The sequence below is a fragment of the Alligator mississippiensis genome, chromosome 9, assembly GCF_030867095.1.
Source record: "Alligator mississippiensis isolate rAllMis1 chromosome 9, rAllMis1, whole genome shotgun sequence".
Taxonomy (NCBI): domain Eukaryota; kingdom Metazoa; phylum Chordata; order Crocodylia; family Alligatoridae; genus Alligator; species Alligator mississippiensis.
Genome location: NC_081832.1, coordinates 35508133 through 35529034, shown reverse-complemented (window position 1 = coordinate 35529034; position 20902 = coordinate 35508133). Strand labels below are relative to the sequence as shown.

Below are 20902 nucleotides of genomic sequence, written 5' to 3'. Positions count from 1 at the left end.
GTATTAGTTTCAGGCAGAGATTCCAAGATGCTTTCTATTTAGCTTAATTTCTCAAGGATTTTAAGGCCTTTTTTCTCCTTTATAATGTTCACAATTTGTGAAGATAATTTTAAAAGGGAAACCCCATCTGTAGCTTATACTTGCTTCTCTGAGAGATGGTGTAATTCACTCAGTTCCTTCCATCTCCTTTATGTTGTCTGTAACAAGTCTTGAAACATTTGTATTTTACATCCTCCCAAGTAGGATCCAAAGTCTCTCTAACTTTCTTTAGAATTAGATGCTTTTGGTCAAAACAGAGCAAACATCTCTTGGTTTGAGTTGGGGGGAGATTAGAGCGTTTTGTGTGCTCTGTTGGCAAGGACTATTGTCTTTGTTTTCAGGTGTAGAAAGAAATGGAATACCAACTGGTTGAGGTGCACTGACACATTGGTCCATATCATATCAGCACTGATAAAAGGAGAATTGACAATATCGGCAATCGGGGTTTTTTGGCTGATGTGGCTGATTATGTTGGCAATAAATGCCTGGTGTATGCGCATAGCTGTAGCATGCATGCAGCCATGAGTGCAGCTGAGCAGTTTGGAGAGCAGTGTCCAGCTGGTAAGTCTGTGGGGGGGAAAGGGGCGTGGGGGAGGGAAAAAGCATGAGGGGGGGCAGATCGAGGCCCTCACAGTGAAGGAGGGACTGGGGCTGGGGCTGAGGCAGGTGCTGCCCAGCCGGGGCATGGCAGGGTGCAGGATAGAGCCACAGGTGGCTTGTCCAGGGGAGGTGCGGGGGAGCACCTCCCACTGCTGTGCGCACCCCGGGGGAGGTGGGTGGGTCACATGCCCCCCAGATTCATGCATGTGGCGAAGGCAGGCTGTGTGCTTAGGGCCGGGGCTGTGCCAGGCTCTTCCTGGCATGGGAGCTGGGCCAGAGCTGCACTCAGGGAAGACAGGGATGGGGCAGACCGTGGCAGCGCTGGGAGGGGGTGCTCTGGCAAATTTTGGGGTGGCTGTAGGCCCCCCTCCACACCCAGTGCTGCCACTGCTTGCCCTGCCCAGCCTGAGCACAGCCGTGGCCCAGCCCCTCCACCAGGAAGAGGCTGGCACAGCTCCTGGCCCCAAGCTCACAGCAACAGCCTGCCCTTGCCCCATGCATGGATCCGGAGGGGCACATGCCCCCTATACCTCCCCTGGGGTGTGCACAGCAGTGGGACCCATGCCCCACCTCCCCCCAGCTCTGGTCCCCAGGCAAGCTGCCTGCGGCTTCATCCCACTCTCCTCCCCCCCCCCGCCTAGCTGTATAATGCCTAAACCAGCCCCACTTCCTCTCTCACGGTGGATGCCTCGATCTGCCCCCACCCCATGGCCCTCCCCTCCCCCACACCCCTTCTCCGCTGTAGACTTACCAGCCAGACATTGCTCTCCAAGCTAGCTGCCAGACTGCATATCAGCAATCGGATCAATATTGTCTGATATCGCTAGTCAATAATCGGTCATTGGTATTGGCCCAAAAAATCTTTATCGGTGTACCCCTACCAGCTGGCTCTCCCTTCTTCATACCTTCTAGGAACCATCTTATTCTGATGTTATTTCTTCTATATAGTTTATGTGTCTTCCTTTATTTCTTCTTCACAATTATCTATGTACTTAATTTTCTTTTCTTTTCAATCATCTTAATTCTGTTTTTTAGATTTACTGCTGATCATGGGCGACTGGTGCCTCCTGAGTCTGGGGGGGGGCACCAGATTGCTGATGGGGGTGGGGCCCTGCCGCCAATTGCCAACTGGGGGTGGGTTCCCCTGCAACCAATCACTGACTGGGGGTGTCCCCCAGCAGCCAATCACCAAGCCACACACGTTGCCAATGCTGCTGATTGCAAGTTTCCTTCCACTTTTATCTCCATATCTGTGACCCTGCCCCCAGTTTCTTTCATCTCTGCTTTGATGTTATCAAATTGTGCTTCCATAGAGGATTTTAAAGCTCTGATTTCTGAGATCTACTAACCAAAGTCTTCTCTGGTCAGAGTGACTCTGCTCTTCCTGTTCCATTTCTCTCTGCAGCAGTTTCCTTTGATTCTGCAGACCCTGTGAGCAGACCCTGCAGACCCTCTGGAGAAGAAACTTTTTAGATTGGCTCCCTTACATGTGTCCTACAAACAAGAAAAATGCTTTTCTGGGAATTAAGGGGGTCAGGGATCAATAATGAGAACCTTTGCGAGGCGGGGGCAAGCAGCTGCTGCAACTCTGAGTCCCAACCTTAGCTGCCTGCCCTCTGCTGCCTCTTCACATCTGCCACCCTTCCACCACAGCCCCGAGTATTCCCCACACTGCTTCTTCCTCTCCCCACCCCCCTCCCAGCACTGCTTCTCTCTCTCTCTCCCCCTCTGCTGTACCTTTGCTCTAGGCTGCAGCAGGAATGGAGCCTGCTGGTGTAGAGCAAAGGTAAGGGGTGGGGGTAGAGGGACAGAAAGACTTTGTGGGGGGGGAGGAAAAGAGGGGCAGGGACCTGAGGCTGCAGATGGCAGAAGTCACGGGGAGGGGGGAGGAACAGGAGACAGAGGAATCGGGGCAGCCTGAGGCTGCAGGATGGGGGGTAAGTGGGGAGAGACAGCAGGAGGCAAGTTGCCTCTCTCACTGCCTGCCCCTACTACCTCCACACTGCCTGCCCCCTACCACTTGCCCCCACTGCCCTGCACTGCCTGCCCCATTATTGCCCCCCACCTGCCCTACCACTTGCCCTTCTACTGCCTCCCCCACTGTCTGTTCCCTACCACCTGCCCCTTTTTTTTGACCCCTCCATCACCTCCCCCCCCCCCACACTTGCAGTAGTGGGAGTGAAAATTTAAAATGATCCTCTAATAATTAGATTCCATACATGGAAAATTATAATAAATTTATAAATTCTTGATGTGTAGAATCAAATTTTTTATGGGGTCATTTTGCATTCAGGGTCACCTTGTGTTCTGGTAAATATGGTAATTCAGGAGGCTATGCATGACACTCCCTGAGCACCCAAAACATTCCTGCTTTTTGGGTGTATTTGTGAAAGAGTCTTTCCTCCTGTCCTTTTCCTTTCCTCAGCCCCCATTGCCTGCTCACATGGCTGCCAGTTGTCTGCCATCAGAGCATGCTGTAGTGAACGATGCTCTGTTATGGAGCCTGTTGCACGTAGGGGGCACTTACATGCTGACGGAGAGCAACACATATCCCTCCCTTGTGAATGGGACAGTATTGTGCTATGGGCATAGGAAGACAACAGGAAAAACTGCTTTTTTCTCTTGGTTCATTTGTAAATTGAGGTAACTCATTTTGCTCAGCATGGCCCTATGAAATACTGCCATGTATGGGGGATCTAGTTTGTTTTTATTGGCATTCTTGTACTATATCTCAATAGTCTGGAGCTGTCTGCCCTCTGCAAGTTGTCTGTGGGCTGCATTTTTATGGCACTTTTTGCAACACAGTGCATCCTCAGGTGAATGAAACTGCTTCACAATGCCTTCCTCTTGACTGATTTTTCTCCTCTGCTGAGTAGTTAGTTCTTCAGGGAAAGAGAATTGGAGCTAGCCTCACCTATACCTGGGTTGGAGTAGTTAGTCTGATTCTGCATCTCCATGAAAGTGCAGAGTGGAGGAGACATGAGATGACTCCTTTAGCTGCTGACCTATCACATCCTGTGGAAATCAGTGGCTGAAATTAACTGTTAGCAACTACCCAAGGAACTGCTAGATGGTATCTTATAAAATCTGCTGGATATATGTGCCCTCTGTTTGGCTTTGCATTTTCCAGGGCAGGGGTTGGCAACATATTAACTATCCACAGTGACACCCAGCAGGAGGAGATTGATGACATGTGCAGGGCAGAGGAGACACCACTGCTACTATGCATTCCTCTGGCATGTGCTCCAGTCCCCTCCACAGCACTGAAGCCACCTGCTGCTACCCCACCCCTCTGCTTTCTGCTCTCCCACCCTACTACTACAGCCTCTGCTTACCCTCACTGCCAAATTCAGCACTCCCCATCCCATTGTCAGTAGGAATTTGCAGCATTCAGTGGTGAATATAAGTGGAGATTCTAGTAGAGGGATGCAAGAGTGTGCTGTTATTAAAGGTTGCCAAACCCTGCTTCTAGAGTGTTAATTCAGAAGTGGCACTGGGACAGGCGCAGCAGTCAGACCTTGTTCATTACAAGACAAACCCATTTCAATTGAATATAAATAGAAATATTGTCAATAAGACAGCAGAGATATTTCATAAAGCATTAAAAAATAGGGTTGGAAGGGACCTCAGGAGGTCAGCTAGTCCAACCCCCTACTCAAAGCAGGACCATCCCCAACTATATTATGCCAGCCAAGGTTTTGTCTACCTACGTCTTAAAAGCCTCCAAGGATGGAGATTTCTGTGATTTTAAAAAAGGGAAAACACTTGTTGGATATCTTCCTGTTGTATTCATAATGCCAACTTCATTGTGTTGGGCTGGCATATGAGGATCTGGCAGTGAAATTGGCTAGCCCTTCCATTTTGCAATGAGAAATGTTCAGACTATAAAGTCTAGAGATACTTTCATGCTATCAGATTGAGTGAAATACCCTAGTGCAGAAGTTGGCAACCTACAGCCCACAGATCAGATCTGACCTGTGAATTGATTTTATCTGCCTGCTGGCAGGTAGTCAGGATTGTGCCCATGGCATCTGGGGCCGCCATCATGCAGCATGAGCAGGAACTGGCAAGACCACAGTAGGGGAGAGAGGGAAGGCAATAGGTGGTCAGGACTGGGCCTGCAGTGCTCAGAGACAGCAGAAGTGGCTGGGAGCTTGGGTGGGTGGTCAAAAGTGGGAGGCAGGCTGGGACCTGAGAAGGGGCAGGAGCAGCCTGGTGGCAAGCAGTATGCCAGGCAGGGCAAGCAGTGTGTTGCTGCAAGACATCCAGGGGGGTTGACCTGTTCAAGTGGAAATTTTTTCAAAGTCCTGCCAGGCCATCAGATGAACCTACAAGTGTCCATTATGATGCAGACACCAGATCAGCCCAGGGCATGTAGAGAAGAGAAGCTAGGGTTCAGTGCACCCAAATTCTTCTCCTTGGAAGCTGAACCCTGCTCCTCAGCTCTTGGGAAGACCCACTCCAGGCACCAGATTAACCTGAGGGGAGTGGTGGAGAAAGGTGAATGGCTGGACCATCCCTGCATGAGGGTCATCCTGCTCACCTACTGCCTACCTGCTCCCTTTCTGCCCAGCCTGCCTCAGAATCAAACTGTGTTAATTTGGGCCACAGTTAGTGAATGGTTACTGACCCCTACCCTAATGTTGTCCACTGGTGGGTGGGTGGACTGTTTTAGAGCTGCCCAAACCTATAAATTGATCATTTCTAAAGGCGGCTAGTGTTTTTCAGGGTGTTTCCAGACCTGTCCTCTCCTTGGCTTTCTCTCCCTATTGGTAAACTGGATGACAGTCTAGTAGCGCAGCTTTAGCATGCCTTTTGGGAACATCTAGCCACAAGCAGCATTCTCCGCCCCAACTCCTTCTTCCTGCAACTGCTTGCTCCATCCATTCTGAAAGATCTTCCTAGAAGGAAACAAAAACTAGGACTGAGTTGAGGGGAAAAGGAGGTAGCAACTCATCATCCGTCTGGAGGAAAGAGTGAAGAGATGAGGTCTCTCCTTTTAATTGTGTCCTAGAGCTTGTCTTGCTAGGCTTGTATATTTAACTGAACCAGATGTGCCTTTCCATTCTAGCTTCCTTTGACAAGAGCAGACTTCCAAGAGCAGGCTGCTTCAACATATTCCGTAAGGATTATGGTTTCCAGAGTTCCATGCAAGGTAGCAACAGCAGATGGACTTAAATAGCAACACACTGGACAACATTTTACAGCAACTCTCCAGACATATCTGTCCAAACAGAAAAAAGGCACTTATACACCTCTGCATGTCTGCGTAACTCTGACTATATTGAGTGACTGTGGAGATAGATGGGATTTAGCAAACAAGTCACTAGCAGAGTGGCAAGCTACCTGAATGTAGTGGGGTGGGTGTACATGCTGCTTTATCTTATACCTTCATGCACCCTCCTTTTAGCTGATGTTTAAGTTGCAGTTTCACCTCTACTTCCTCTACAAGTAACTTCTGCTACCTTCCAACACCTCATTCTGCAAGGAAGGGATAGGGGTGGAGAGATGAGATATAAAGATGAATCAGCTGCATATGGAAAGTAATTTGTAGCCAGAGGACCTGATTTTCAACCTGAGGTTTATCAGGCACAATTTTGTGCTTGCAAATAATTGCCTGAAACAGAGAGAGAGAAGCAAACATTTTTTTTCCCCTCACATTAACTTTCAAATAGAAATCATAGTGGTTGAGCATTTTACTGCCCCATCTGGGCCTGCAGATTAGATAGCCAGACACTGAGTGTGTATCGATACAGTCAGAGGAGAGTATGGGGTGAGAACATGTCCATGCTGTCTGTTAATGGTGGGGGGCAGGAGGAGTTGGCAAGAGCAGCTTTGTGTAGAGAGAAAGAGCTTCTGGGTGGTCCTGGGTGAATCAGCCTCTCTCTCTCTGTCTCCCTCTGCAGGAGAGTTTAGTAATTGACAGGCCCCGTGTCCGCAAGCAGACCAAACACTACAATTCCTTTGAGGAAGATGAGCTGATGGAGTTCTCTGAGTTGGACAGTGACTCTGATGAGCGGCCCACACGTTCACGGCGCTTCAATGAGAAGACACGACGTTACCTACGGGCTGAGTGCTTCCGTGTAGAGAAGAACCTACTCATATTTGGGTGGGTCTTCTTTCTTCACGGACCTGAGGTCTAGATCCTATGGTGGGGCTTTTTCCTTACCCCAGCCCATCTGGTGTTCAGTGCTATGTGAACAAACTTGTTTGTTTGCACTGCTTGTGTCCATTGCAGGCTGATATATTCTGGTGGGGATACCTGGGGCTTTGTCACATTTTGCCATCAATGGCAATGGGTGTGATGACCAGGGATCCGGATTTTCCGTTTCCTGCAGAAAAACAGAGAAAACCATGGATTTTACCAGAGAACCCCGTGGATTTTGCAGTTTTGCAAAGATCTTCCTGCAGGCTGGCAGAGTTCCAGCCTGCAAGGGGCTGGGAGGGAGCAGGAGGAGGGTGGTCAGGCAGGGGGCTCCGTGTACATGTATATACACGCAGCCACCAGGCAGCCTGGAGAGCAGCTCCTGCGGGTAAGTGGGAGGTGAGGGGAGATTGAGGCCCCCATAGTGAGAGAAGGAGGGAGTTGGGGATGGTTGGAGCTGCTGCCTAGCAGGCGGTGTTTGGGCCTTGGGACCTGCAGGGCCCTAGTAGGGAGCGGGACAGGATTGCAGGTGGCTTGTCTGGGGGGTGGGAGGAGGGGTCAGCTCCCTGCCGCTACACACACTCCTGGGAGGTTGGGCAGGAGGACCCGTGCCTCCCAGATCTTTGTGTGCAGCTCCCTGGCCTGCTGCCCTCCCCCAAGGACTCTGCAGCCTAGCAGGTGCAACCCAGCACTGAAGGGCAGAGCAGGGCCACATGGAGATCTCCTTGCTGCTGCTGTGAGCTCCATGCTGCCAAGATGGTGTGTTACCTGTGCACATGGCAGCAACGGTGGAAGTGGTGCAGGGTTGTGCCCCTCACTGCAGACCCATGCACAGGCGATGCATCGCCAGGGCAGCATGGAGGTCGAGTGGCCCTACTGTTCTCTACAGCACCGGATCATACCCACTGGGCTGAGAAGTCCCCGAGGGAAGGCAGCAGGGCAGGGAACCCACAGTGGGCAGCCTGCCTCTTCCCCATGCACAGAACTGGGGGGAGCACATGTCCCCCCTGCACCCCGGGAGTGTGTGCAGCAGCTGGGAGCCAGCCACTCCCCCTGCCCAAGCAGCAGGCAGCAGGAGGGGAGGGGAAGGGGGAAGGCCAGGCTCCATGCTCTGCTCCTGTGCAGCAGCCACCACCTCCTGTCAGGGGCAGGGGGCTGTGGACCCGGGTCCCTGACCCCATAGCCCTGGCAGCTGGGGGCCCCCTTCAGCAGGGTCGGGGGCAGAAGGGGTGGGCAGTGGCACCAGCAGGGCAATGTGGGGAGAGTGAAGGGCATTTCATTTTAATCATGGATTTTGGGATTTTTGTCAGAGAATTTGCAATTTTATCTGGGAAAACTTGGATCCCTGGTGATGACCGGGCTTTCTGGCACAAATGACACCTCTGTGGAAGGAAGGATGCTAAGTGGGCAGGATATGGGCTTGGAGTGAGGACTACTGGTTTTATTCCTGCCTCTGCTCCTAACCCCTGTGTGAAGCCCCTTCCCTTTCTGTGCCTCAGTTTCCTCAGCTGTAAAGTAGGGATAATAACATTTCCCTGCTTTCTGGTGAGGTGGCTGGGCCTTGTCCATCAGTACTTCTTATGTTGTAAGCTAGAAGGTGTAGGAGTGTTTATTGCATGTATGTTTCTTCTACTCCAGCTGGGGGCGCTGGAAGGATATCCTGACCCATGGTCGGTTTAAGTGGCACTTGAACGAAAAGGACATGGAGATGATTTGTCGGGCCCTCCTGGTCTACTGCGTCAAACACTACAAAGGAGATGAAAAGATTAAGAGTTTTATCTGGGATCTGATCACTCCTACGAAGGACGGACAGAACCAGGCCCTGCAAAATCACTCAGGTATTATGTACTCTCCCTGCTAATCCTCCTCGATTACCTGCCAGTATGACTGGCTTCCAGTACCCAAGACTCAAGTATTTAAACCAAAGCTGGTCCCAGTAGCCACAGAGACTGCCAAACCTGGGCGTGAGGAACCCATCTGTATAGTAACCAGGTGGCCAGAGAGGGACTGATTTGTGTACAGACCCTTGGAGATAATGGTATTGAGGCACTCTGATCAGAGAGAACATTTCATATAGGTGATGGGCTCCCTGTGCTAAGAAAGCCTGGCCTTCCATCAGTGCAGAGGGAACCCTGAGATGGAGAGCTAGCTAAAGCATCAGGCCAGGTTGAATTGCCTCTTCGGAATGGCTACAGTTTCCCAAGGGTAGATTGTTACTTATGGTCCATATACACCAGGAAGTAACTACATGGGAGACTAGAATATGAATGTGCATTGTACTACCTGGTTCATACTTGCTCCCTGCATGGATGCTCTTAGGGCCAGAATTTATTATACCTGTTGGGTGTCTAAATGGTCTTAGGTAGACAAGGTTCCTTGGGTGAATTTGATATCTTTTATTAGACCAACCCAAATAGTTGGAGAATAGTTATTAAACAAGCTTTCGAGTTCAAAAACCCTTCGTCAGGCTAAGGAAGTTTCAGCAGTTGGTGTGTGCTCTTCCTGGATGGAATGAAAAGTAAAGAAGCCAGGGGCTGGGCTGGGCTGGGCTGGGCTGGGCTGGGGAGTCAGTTGCTAGGCAGATTATAATGTATCAAAAATCCAATGTCTATGTTTAGTCCATGATCTCTAGTATCCAGGAGGTTGATGAAATGGAGCTCATAGGCTCATCTCTGGGAAGTGTTGTGTAAGTTTCCCTTGAGGATCAGGACTGAGAGATTGGAGAGAGAGTGGCCCTCCTGTGAGAAATGTGCCCCCACTGGTAATTGGGTAGTTCTGTCTTTGATAGATTTCCGGTGCGCATTCGTTCTGGTGCGCAGTTGTTGTTTGGTCTCTCCTACATATTTTCCATCAGGGCATTTGGTGCATTGGATGAGGTATATTACATTTCTGGAGGTGCAGCTGTAAGATCCAGGGATGCTGATGGCTCTGTTGTGGGGTGTAGTAATTGTGGGGGTGGTGGAGATGTGTTGGCAAGTTTTGCATTTCTTGTCATGGCACGGTCTGGATCCTTTTGGTGTGTTCTGGGCTTGAGGAAGTTTGCTTCTGGTGATGAGGTTGGCGAGGTTCGGCGCTTGTTTGAAGGTAAGGATGGGTGGCTCTGGGAAGATCTTTTTAAGAATAGGGTCTCTTTCTAGTATGGGTTGCAATTTTTTGAGGATTTTCTGTACAGATTAAAGGGAGGGGTGATATGTCATAACCAGCGGTGTGCGATTTGTGGGGGGGGGGTTTCTTCTGTACTGCAGCAGTTCTTCACATGGTATCTGGGTGGCTCTTTCAAACATGCGATCAATCTCTCTGGACAAGTGTCCTTGTTGGGTGAAAGCCTTTTTAAGATTGGTGAGGTGGCAATCCTGGGTGTTCTCTTCAGTACAAATGTGGTGGTATCTGAGGGCTTGGCTGTATATCACAGCTTTCTTGGTGTGTTTAGGGTGATTGCTGGTTCTGTGCAGATATGTATGTTGGTCTGTGGGTTTCTTGTATACTGTGGTCTGTATTTTACCCTTCCGGATACTGATCATTGTGTCTAAAAAGGAGATGTTGGTGCTGGAGTATTCTAAAGAAAGTCGGATGGAGGGATGGTGATTGTTGAATTTCTGATGGAACTCAATCAGAGATTGTAGTTTTTCAGTCCAAATGATGAAGATGTCATTGATGTATCTTAAGTATAGCAAGGGTTTGATGGTGCAGTTCTTGAGGAAGTCTTCTTCCAGATGGCTCATAAAAAGGTTGGCATACTGTGGGGCCATTTTAGTGCCCATAGCTGTTCCCATCATCCGGAGGAAGTGTTGATTATTAAAAGTGAAATTGTTGTGTGTGATGATGAAGTGTATAAGCTCAGTGATATCTTTGGGCCTGTATTCTGAGTTGTAATCTTGTTCCTGTAGATATGTAAGGCAGGCTTGGATGCCATCTTGGTGTGGGATGTTGGTATACAGGCTGGTAACGTCCATGGTGGCTAGGAGTGTGTTGCTGGGAAGGTGGTCTATGTTTTTAAGTTTCCGTAGAAAGTCTGTAGTGTCTTGTAGAAAATTTGCTCTGTGGGTGACAAGCGGTTTTAGGATTGATTCAACGAAACCTGATATTTCCTCAGTTAGGGTCCCATGGTTGGATATGATAGGTCTGCCAGGGTTCCCTTGTTTGTGGATTTTAGGAAGCATGTAAAAAGTCCCCGGGTTAGGTAGTGGGGGGGGATCAAGGTCTGTAGTTTTTCTTGTAGTCTTGATGGAAATGATTTGATGGTATTGTTGAGATTTTTGGTGAAAAGGGGAGTAGGATCTTCTTGTAGTTCTTTGTAGTAGGTGGTGTCAGAGAGCTGTCTCTTGGCTTCCTTTATGTAATCCTCATGGTTTAGGATGACTATGGCTCCTCTCTTATCTGCTGGTTTTATTACTATTTGGTGGTTAGATCTTAGAGATTCTATGGCCTTTTTCTCTGGTAGAGAGAAGTTGTTGTGGTGGCGTGTGTTGCTGATTATTTATTTGTTCATTCTTTCCCTGATGCAGTCAATGTAGCGGTCAAGGTTAGGGTTTCGTCCACTGTGAGGTGTCCAATCTGGACTTAGGCATTTAAGTGTGATTCCACCCTGTTCAAGTCCTGAAAAAGCCATTAGTGAATCTACTTTAGTAACGCACCACCATGTTGCCCTTAACGTGGAGCACAGAATAGCAATGAAGTGGAGGACCCACCCACCTTGTGATTAATAATTTTTTAGAGAAACAGGCAGGCTTGAATAGAATCACATTTAGGTGCCCAAGTCAGTTTACATGCCTAATAGACAGAATGAAATCTAGCCCTTGATGTCCCTGATGACTAAGTGGCTTATTGCACTGTTAGAGTGGGGTAAATTGCCTGGCAGGAAGATCTTGTGAGGAAGAGTGAGGCAACTTACAAATTCATACTCTATCTTAGTATGCGGGAGAGTTCCTGTATAAACAAGCCCTTAGAGCAAGGAACAGTCTTGTCTCCATGGAGGTAATTAGCACAGTGTGCCCCAGGTGTCCTTGATCTTCAGTAGCGTGAAGGTGTGGCCAAATTGTGTTTGCTTGGATGAAGCTGAAGTGTCCCATGCTGGGACTGTAGTCTTTGCAGACAAAATACCTGTATTAATACTGTATGGTACTGATTGCCTGTAGATTATTCCTGTTTTTTCAACTGGGATAGCTGAGGCTTTAATGCAGATTAGTAGTGTCCTCTGGTCCTGGCAGGTTACCAGTAGAGGCCCTTGGAAAGATATTATTTTCATGCCTGTGATCCATAGTATATGCAAAACTTGCAAAGGGAGTGCAGGAGGCAGGGTAGAGTTGCATCTTAAAGACTGACTAAATCATAATATTTAAGTTTTTGTAAGCACCAGCTCAGCTTACTTCATGATATGTAAATAGACTGCAGGGAGCAGAGCTTCTAAGTAGAAAGTAATGACAAGGGTGGGGGGGAAAGAGGAGAGAGCACTGTTAAGAGTAGTGAACAAGGGAAAAACAAAGCAGTTAATCCATTAAGGGACATGGGATTAAAATAATCCAAGTAATGGGGTAAGAAACAGATTTACAGAAGTTTAGGGCTAGAAGGGATCTCATGAGATCATTGGGTCCAGCCCCCCTGCTCTGGGCAGGAAAGACTGGTAGGGTCAAATAACCCCAGCAAGGTGTGCATCCAGTCTCCTTTTGAAGATCTCTAGGGTAGGTGCCTGCACCACCCCTGCTGAGAGTTTATTCCAGAGTCTGGTCACACAAACCGTGAAGAAGTTTTTCCTTATATCAGGTCTGAAACCTTCTAGGAGTTTATGACCATTGCTCCTGGTTTTTCCCTGGGGCACTTTGGTGAAAAGTTGTTGACCTAGCCCCTGATGCTCTCCCCTTTATATATTTGTAAACTGCCACCAAATCCCCCCAAAGTCTTCTCTTTTCTAGACTGAATAGTCCCATATCTGTCAGCCTTTCCTCGTATGGCTTGATCTTCAGGCCTCTAATCATACAAGTGGCTCTTCTGTGGACTCTGTCAATCTTCTCCACATCCTTCTTGAAGTGTGGCGCCCAGAACTAGATGCAGTACTCCAGCTGTGGCCTCACCAATGCTGAATAGAGTGGGAGAATAACTTCCTTAGTTTTGCTTGAGATGCATCAGTTGATGCATGCCAGCATATTGTTTGCTCCACTAACTGTAGCATCACACCAATGGCTAATATTCTTTTTATGGTCAATTATGACCCTCAGGTCCCCTTTGGATGTGGTGCTAGCTACCGTAGCACCACTGAGCCTATAAATTTGTTGCGGATTTTTCCTCCCCAGATGGAGCACTTTACACTTCTTAGTGTTTAACAGCATCTGGTTCTGGTGTGCCCATCTAACTAATCTGTCTAGGTCCACCTGGATCATCAGCCTACCCTGATGCACTTCCCCAGAGCTTAGTGTCATTGGCAAACTTTGCCAGTGCGCTTTTCACCCCCACATGCAGATCATTGATGAAGATGTTGAAAAGCACTGATCCAAGTACCAAACCCTGGGGGACCCCACTGACTACCCTCCACCAGGTTGACACAGATCCATCAATTAGTGCTCTCTGAGTAACTGCAGTCTCAGTTTCTTATCCAAGACAACATAAGAGGAAAACCTGAGAAACCTGGCTCTACTCCCTCGATTAAGGGAGTGTACTCATAGTCCTTGTTGGCCTTTTCCAACCGGTTCCCCATGCTGATGCTAAGTGGCTCCTACAGGCTATGTTTGTCACTTATGAGCAGAAAGGTAGTTAGCCATGTTAGAATGAAGTCAGTCAGAAGGCAAGATAGAAACACACCTTTATAGAGTAACTAAAATAAAATATATAGAGAGAGCACAAGTTTTCATGACCCCGAGTTCATTTCATCCAGTACTGTAAAAGGACAGCATAGTGCAGAGTATAAAGTGGAGTGAGTGATTAGAATACAATAGGTAGGAAAGCAGAAGGGACAGGGAGGGGAGGGGAGGGAAAGGGATGGGGGAATGCTGAGAGAGGCATATAAGCAAATAATCTGTAGAACAAAAGAGTCACAATGCTAATTCAGATAATGGGATAAGAATCCGTGGTCCTTGTTTAAATTGTACTTAACACGGTCCAGTTTGTAAATGATTTCTTCTGAAATTTCCTGTTCAGACTGTTTTTTAAAAAAAAATTCTGCCTGAGAACAGCACACCTGATATTAGCTATGGAGTGTCCAGGCAGGCTTAAATGTTCTACCACAGGCTTTTGTATCTTTCTGCGTGTATGTCAGATTCATGTTCATGTTCATTCATTCTTGCACATAGAGATCACCTCATCTGGCCAATGTAGACAGCAGAGAGGCATTTTAAGCAAGCAGTAGCATATATGATGTTGGTAGAACTTCAGGTGAATGACCCTTGGATTGTTGTACTTCTTGTTATTAAGTCCAGTGATAATGTAGTCTATACTGATGATACAGCCAGCATTTGGATGTATTAGAAAGCCTGGTGCCTTGGTGAGATTGTAAGTTTGTTAGCTTCTTGTTTGAGAGATGCTGTTTGAGGTTGTGGGGTGGTCTGTATGCCAGAACTGGTCTGTCCCCAAAGGTTATCTTGGTCATCCTTTTCCAGGAAGTGTCGGAGGGCATTAGTGATTTGTTAGGTGTTCAATCTGGGGGCTGTAGGTAACAATCGGATGGATTATGTTGTCCTTGTCCCAGGGTTAATATTATAGCAGGTTGGAATGAGGTGTGAGTCTGGCTTTATTGATTTGAGTGGCTACGGTTTTGGGATTGTGTTGTAACTGTAGGAATCCAATCCCTGCTCTAGATCCTTAAAGTGTTTATCCTGGTTGGTGAAATTCCTACAATTACATTACCAACCCCAGACAGAGACAACAGAATGCCTCTGGTTGTCACCTACAGCTCCTAGCTCTATATATCTTATTTAGTTAATCTATAGAAGTGTATTTCTACTCTGCCTTCTGTCACTTATGAATCATGATAAACCTGAGGTGATTACTTCCACTGCATTTCCTTGGAGCAGAACATAGTATGTTTCTGAAGTAGCTTACATCACAGCATGAAGTGTTAGATTCCCTAATGCTGTAACATGCTGTAATGTGACTTTGTGAGGGAAAAAAAGACAGGCCCTGTTTGGTTGGTTTGGAGACCCAAGATTAGATAGAATCCAGCAGACCCATTTCCTCAATGTGACTGCTGTTGCTTGACTATTTATAGCCATTATGCCTTACAATGTGAAGAGCAGTACTCTTATTGGCTTTTGTTTTGAACTGATTTTTTCAATGAGAGTCACACCTATAGCATGGTCTGGGGTTGAGCAATACTGAATGAAATGGTTGCACTAAAGCAGAGTCAATGTGGCCAACCAGCAGCACAGGTGCCACAAGTGGCACAAGCAGCCTGTGTATGTGGCATGTAGCAGATTGGGGAAGGGACAAGCAACACAGTAGCAGACAGAGTGGTGAAAAGAAAGCAGAGAATCAGATTGGACAAAGGAAGGTATAGAGGGCGGATTCAGGGCTAATTTGTGGCATGTTTGCCTAAAAGGTTGGCCACCACTGCACTGAAGGAAAGCTAACAATGGCCTGAAATGGCCAGGGCATGGGCTGGAACCCAGGATGTAACATGAAGCACTAAAGTAGAATGATGCAAAGAAGAGAAACGAATAGGCTCATGTATAAACATTTGGGCTCTCCTATAAATAACAATGTGAACTATCAGGCTCCATCAGGGGTAGGAAGCCTTTTCTGGCTGTTGGCCAGAATGACCCATCCTGGGTTGGGCAGGTGCCACTCATACGTGTGGCAGCAGGGGGAGAGAGCCTGCAGCTGAAGCCTCCCAGCACCAAATGCCACCAGTGTCCCACATTTGCAGGTTGGATTGAGTGGTTCTGCTGGCCACATTCAGCCCATAAGCCATAGGTTGCTGACTCCTGAGCTATGTGGTTATTTGAGGTTCATTAGCATTTCACTGCAAATACAGCATTACATTTAATACATTTGAATATTTAACAATGGGAAGTGCATAGAAATTTCAGTCAGCTCACAGGGAGGTGCCTGCTTCTTAACTGATAGATGGGAGTTTCATTGAGTTCAACCAGAAGGGCCCAGAAGATCATGAATTTCAGCCTCTACAGTTCATTACATTTCATACAGTTTCTTCTATATTGAAGCAAACAACTTAGGTGAGACTAAAGCATTACAGTCCTTAGGAGACTGAAGTGTTGTGCACCACAGGCAGAAAACAAAAGAGACTAAGATGCCACCAGTGTCAGGGAAATGATATGGAGAGGCATATCCAGATGATCCCAGCAGGTGAATTGCACTCAGATTTGTAGAGGAAGATGAAACCTTCCAATATCCCTGCTGACCTGCCTTTAGGGAATGTTTCTTCCAAACCCCAGATCTGGCAGTTGTTTTGACCCTGATTATGGGAGCAAGGGAGAGTGGGTCTTGGTGTTATTACCCATATTGACCAGTAAACAGCTCACACAGTGGCAGGGACCCTTTGAAATCGTATGCCTTGTAGGGTCAATGGACTATGAGGTTCACCAGCTGGGCCATCAAAGGGAGAAACAAATTTATCATGTAAACTTGTTGAGAGAGTGGAAAGAACTGGAGGGGTGGTTAGTCACACCCGAAGGGGAGAAGGAGGACTTGGGTCCAATGGTTCGAGTGAAGGAAGTTAAAGTAGAGCTGGAAGAACATCCATATCGGGAAGGAACTAACCCCAGATCAACACAGGGAGATAGTGACTTTGGTCCGATCCTTTCGGGATGTCTTCAGGAAAGAGCCAGGCTGGGCCCGAGGGGATGCACATGAGATTCATACACTGAAGGGAACAATAGTTTGAGAACTACGGCATCCAGTGCCCCGATATTTACACCAAGCTGTGTGTCAAGAACTGGAGAAGATGCTCAAACAGGGGGTAATCAGACCATCACAGAGCCTGGTGGTACCACTGACGAAACCCAGCGGATTGCTACAACTTTGCATTGATTTTTGAAAATGTTGCTATGGCATTGAATTTGATGCCTTTCCCATGCCTGTGGAAGAAATAGGCTTCACGCTATTGTTTCGTCACGAAGTTGTCAGAAACTTTTATTTACAAGCAGCTGCTGGGGAGAGCACCAGACAGGCAGAACTTCCTCTTATGAGTCCCGCATGCCCCCCCTGCAGCGGACAATTGAAGCAAGCCTTTTATATGTTTCAATTCGGGTCACATGACACAAGATATAACAAGTCAAAGAAAAACTGGTTTGAAGCAGAAAGTTGCAAGAGGGCATAGACTATGGTTTGACCTATTGACCTCATAGGTATACTCAGCTCAACAAGGGAAAAGGGCAGGAGAAAGAGCAGATTGCAAAATAGGCGGGAAAAAGCAATCATTAGCAAAGAGCGCACTAACTCAAGAAGTCAGCAGAAATTAAGGCCTGGGGTTTTCTTCTTCCACATTCCTCCCTTTTGTCCTTATAGTACAACCGATGAAATTTTGTAACCGTGTGTTGGGCAACAGACTGAAAGTGAGCTAATGGGAGAACAGTCTGACTTATGCATCCTTTGAGGCACAGTCAAACTTGTTCTTAGGTAGAGTATCTCTCAGTGCTCTCTTCGGAACAACTGTGAGACTAATCTCAATTGACTCAGCATCACGTTAGACATATCTGTTGTGTCTTTTGTGGGATGCACTAAGGTTACAATTGCGTAGCAACAGAAGCAGTACTTGTAGAAAGAGAATAAACCCGAGGACCATAATTGCGATATAAAATAATTTGGTCCCAAGTCTGCCAAACCAGTCTCAAAGACTCCATTGATCAGTTTGGTGTAGTTTAGCAGCTTTTTTTTCAATAATTTCGGCCTGGTTCTCAATAGCACTAGAAGCATCTGGTATATAAACGCAGCATTCTGAGTTTATGAAAGCACACACACCTCCTTTGCTAGCTAATATATAATTTAAGGCGAGTCTGTTTTGTAGAGTCATTTCTCATTTTTTTCATTTCTTTACTTATTTCACGAAAACTACTGGCAGTAGCATTAGCTATTTTCTTTAGGGATGCTACAACTTTTTTTATTTCAGACATAGCTAAGCCTGCGCCATAGTTGGGGAACATTACACCCCAAAACCTTTGATTTTCTGTGATTTCGCGAACATTGTGAATTCTTTCTTTAGGTAAGTGACATCTAATAGTAAAGGCAGGATATGCTGCAGAGACATAGCAAGTTCTTCCCCAACTGAAAGGAAGATTTTTATAGGCCTTATCTCCACATACAAAATAGTGATCAGCTAATGCGGTAACTGCAAAGTTGCAAACTGATTTTAACATTCATACTGAATAATAACTTAAATATTTAGCTGAAATGGGAGAACAACCGGGTATCCAGGAACCGTTAGAGAGCCAAGCACCATTTACCTTAAATTTTATTTTACACTTTCTGACTTCTACTGCAACACAAGATCCATTACAGGTCCAACAGAACTTTCCAGGTGTGGTATACGCTAGTCGTACATAGTCAGCTCAGTTACTGTTTATATCTTGCCAAGTTTCGGTCTCATGAAAGGGTGAATAATAAGGAGCTGACATTTGGGTCGCATTCAAGGGTACTGGTATCATGGGTATCCCTCCGGTAGAATGGATAGGGACATGACTACATATTCAACAACGGGAGACATTTAAGTCTATCCTAATTTGGTTAATTAAAGACAAAAACACATTCCCATAGGCCAGGTTTAAAAGTCCAATACAAATAGTCAATAGGAGGGACTCCATGTTCGGTTATTAATGGGCTCTTTTCTTGGAGTCTTAATCTTTAATCCTTGGTTTTGTCAGGAGGGACAGTTTTTTTTCACTGCGATGTGTGGATCCAAGTAGATAGTCTCTGACACTTTACTGCAGTGTTAGTGGTGAGAAGAATTTGGAACGGACCTTTCCAGCGAGGTTCTAAAGCTGATTTTCTTTGGTGGATTTTTACATGAACTCAATTTCCTGGCTGTAAGGAATGGCAGGCTTCTTCAGGCTCTCTGGGTAAAGCTTCTTGGACCTGTAAACGAAAGGCCTTAACACATTTCATTAATGCTTGACAATATTGTAATACAAGATCATCAGCTAAATGAATGTTAATCTGAGAAGGTGGTAAGGGTGGGAAGGATGGAAGTCGCATAGGTCTCTTCATCAGGACTTCATGTGGGCTGAGTCCAGTCTTCCAATTAGTAGTCGATCTCATGCTCATTAATGATAATGGTAGAGCGTCTGGCCATTTTAAACCAGTCTCAGCACAGATTTTTGCTAGTTTATTTTTCAGTATCCCGTTTTGTCTCTCTACAGCACCTGCTGACTGTGGGTGATAAAGGCAGTGAAAGTTCTGTCAAATCTGCAGGGCTTTACATATTTCTTGTATAATTTGCCCAGTAAAGTGAGATCCCCTGTCACTATTGATGGTAAGTGGGATTCCAAATTGCGGGATAAGGTCTTTTAAAAGGATTTTAGTGACAGCTTTAGTATCGGCTCTTGTCACAGGATAGGCTTCAATCCAACCTGAAAACATACAAACTATAACAAGTACATATTGATATTTACAACATTTCGGCATTTGTATAAAGTCAATCTGAATATTTACAAATGGTCCCCAAGGTGGGGGATGTGCGGCTTTCTTAGTTTTAACAGGTTTGCCTACATTATGGGCTTGACACACAGGACAAGCCTGGCAGTAGTGCTGAGCTATGGAAGGAAAATTTGGAGCATACCAATCAGGTTGAATAGCTGCGATCATCCCCCCTTTGCTTACATGGGCCACTCCATGGTACATGCGAGCAAGGTAGGGAAGTAAGACTTTGGGGGCAACCAGGCAGCTGTCTGGGGAGCGCCAAAGGTGATCAGGGTGTAATATGCAGTCTCTAGGTGTCCTTTTTTTAGAATCTGCAGCCTGATCTTGGAGAAGTGCAACATCATGAAGAGTTGCAATAGGAGACTGCTTATAGGTATGGAAAAAGAACAATTGCTCAGCCTGAGGGGGTGAAAGGGCCGAGGCTCTGGCTGCAGAGTCAGCCAGAGCATTTTTACGCATAACTTTTTCCTGGGAAGATTGATGAGCAACACATTTAATAATAGCAACAGCAACAGGTAATTGAAGGGCATCTAATAAGGCGGCTACATAAGAACCATTATGAATGGTTATGCCATTTGAGGTAAGAAATTCACGTTGTTTTTATAATTGCCCATAATCATGGACAATGCCAAAGGCATAACGTGAATTTGTATGTATATTAACAGTTTTACCTTTAGCAAGGGTACAGGCACGAGTGAGGGCAACAAGTTCAGCAATTTGGGCAGAATAGACAGAAAGTAAAAAAATCCTTCGAGTACCTCATGCTGGGAACATACAGTGTAACCTGCAACAAGAGAGCCTTTGGAATTTCTTAGGCAGGACTCATCAACATACAAGACTAGGTCAGCATTTGGAATGGGAATGCCCTTAAGATCAACTTGAGGTAAAGTTAAATGAGTGGTAACAGTGAGGCAGTCATGAGGCTCGCCATCAGAAGGTGCAGGTAATAAGGAAGCAGGATTAAGAGTACAGGGTACTGAACTAAAGTAATGTGGGCCGCAGAAAGTAGCAGAATTTTATATTTAGTTAAACAGGCATTTGCAAGGTGTTGGGTTTTGGTTTTTAAAAGAAGTGCGGCCACTGAGTGGGGTACAGCAACAGTTAAGGGTGAAGCTAAAATAATATTTACAGATGATTTTACAAGAATGGCAGCAGCAGCAACTGCCCGAATGCATGGTGGAAACTCAGTTGCTACATGATCTAAGGCTGTACTATAGTAAGCAATAGGACGATGTTTATTTCCATCGGATTGAGTAAGTACCCCCAGAGCAAAGCCATCTTTTTCATGACAAAAGAGTGTAAAAGGCTTTGAATAATCAGGAAGTCCCACTGTGGGTGCCTGTGAAAGGGCAGTTTTAATGACAGAAAAGGCATTTTCGGCTTTTGGAGACCACTGCTAAGGTTCAGGGACGTCTTTTAAGGTAAAATTTTGCAAGGGTTTTACATTTGAGGCATAGCCCAAAATCCATTGGCGGCAATATCTGGCCATGCCTAAGAAGGTGTGCATTTGAGAGACAGTTGTGGGCCAAGGGATTTTGA

The 20902-nt window shown here is 46.5% G+C and overlaps 1 protein-coding gene across 8 annotated transcripts in view; it reads left to right on the top strand.

Moving 5' to 3' along the window:
- Nucleotides 1-20902, top strand: part of CHD6 (chromodomain helicase DNA binding protein 6) — a 256715-nt gene that overhangs the window by 154838 nt on the left and 80975 nt on the right. For all 8 annotated transcript variants that reach the window (XM_019500672.2, XM_059733285.1, XM_059733283.1 and 5 more), the window contains 2 exons: nt 6546-6748; nt 8423-8622. In XM_019500672.2, coding sequence (XP_019356217.1) covers nt 6546-6748; nt 8423-8622 — 403 coding nt within the window. The remainder of the gene's footprint in view (nt 1-6545; nt 6749-8422; nt 8623-20902) is intronic.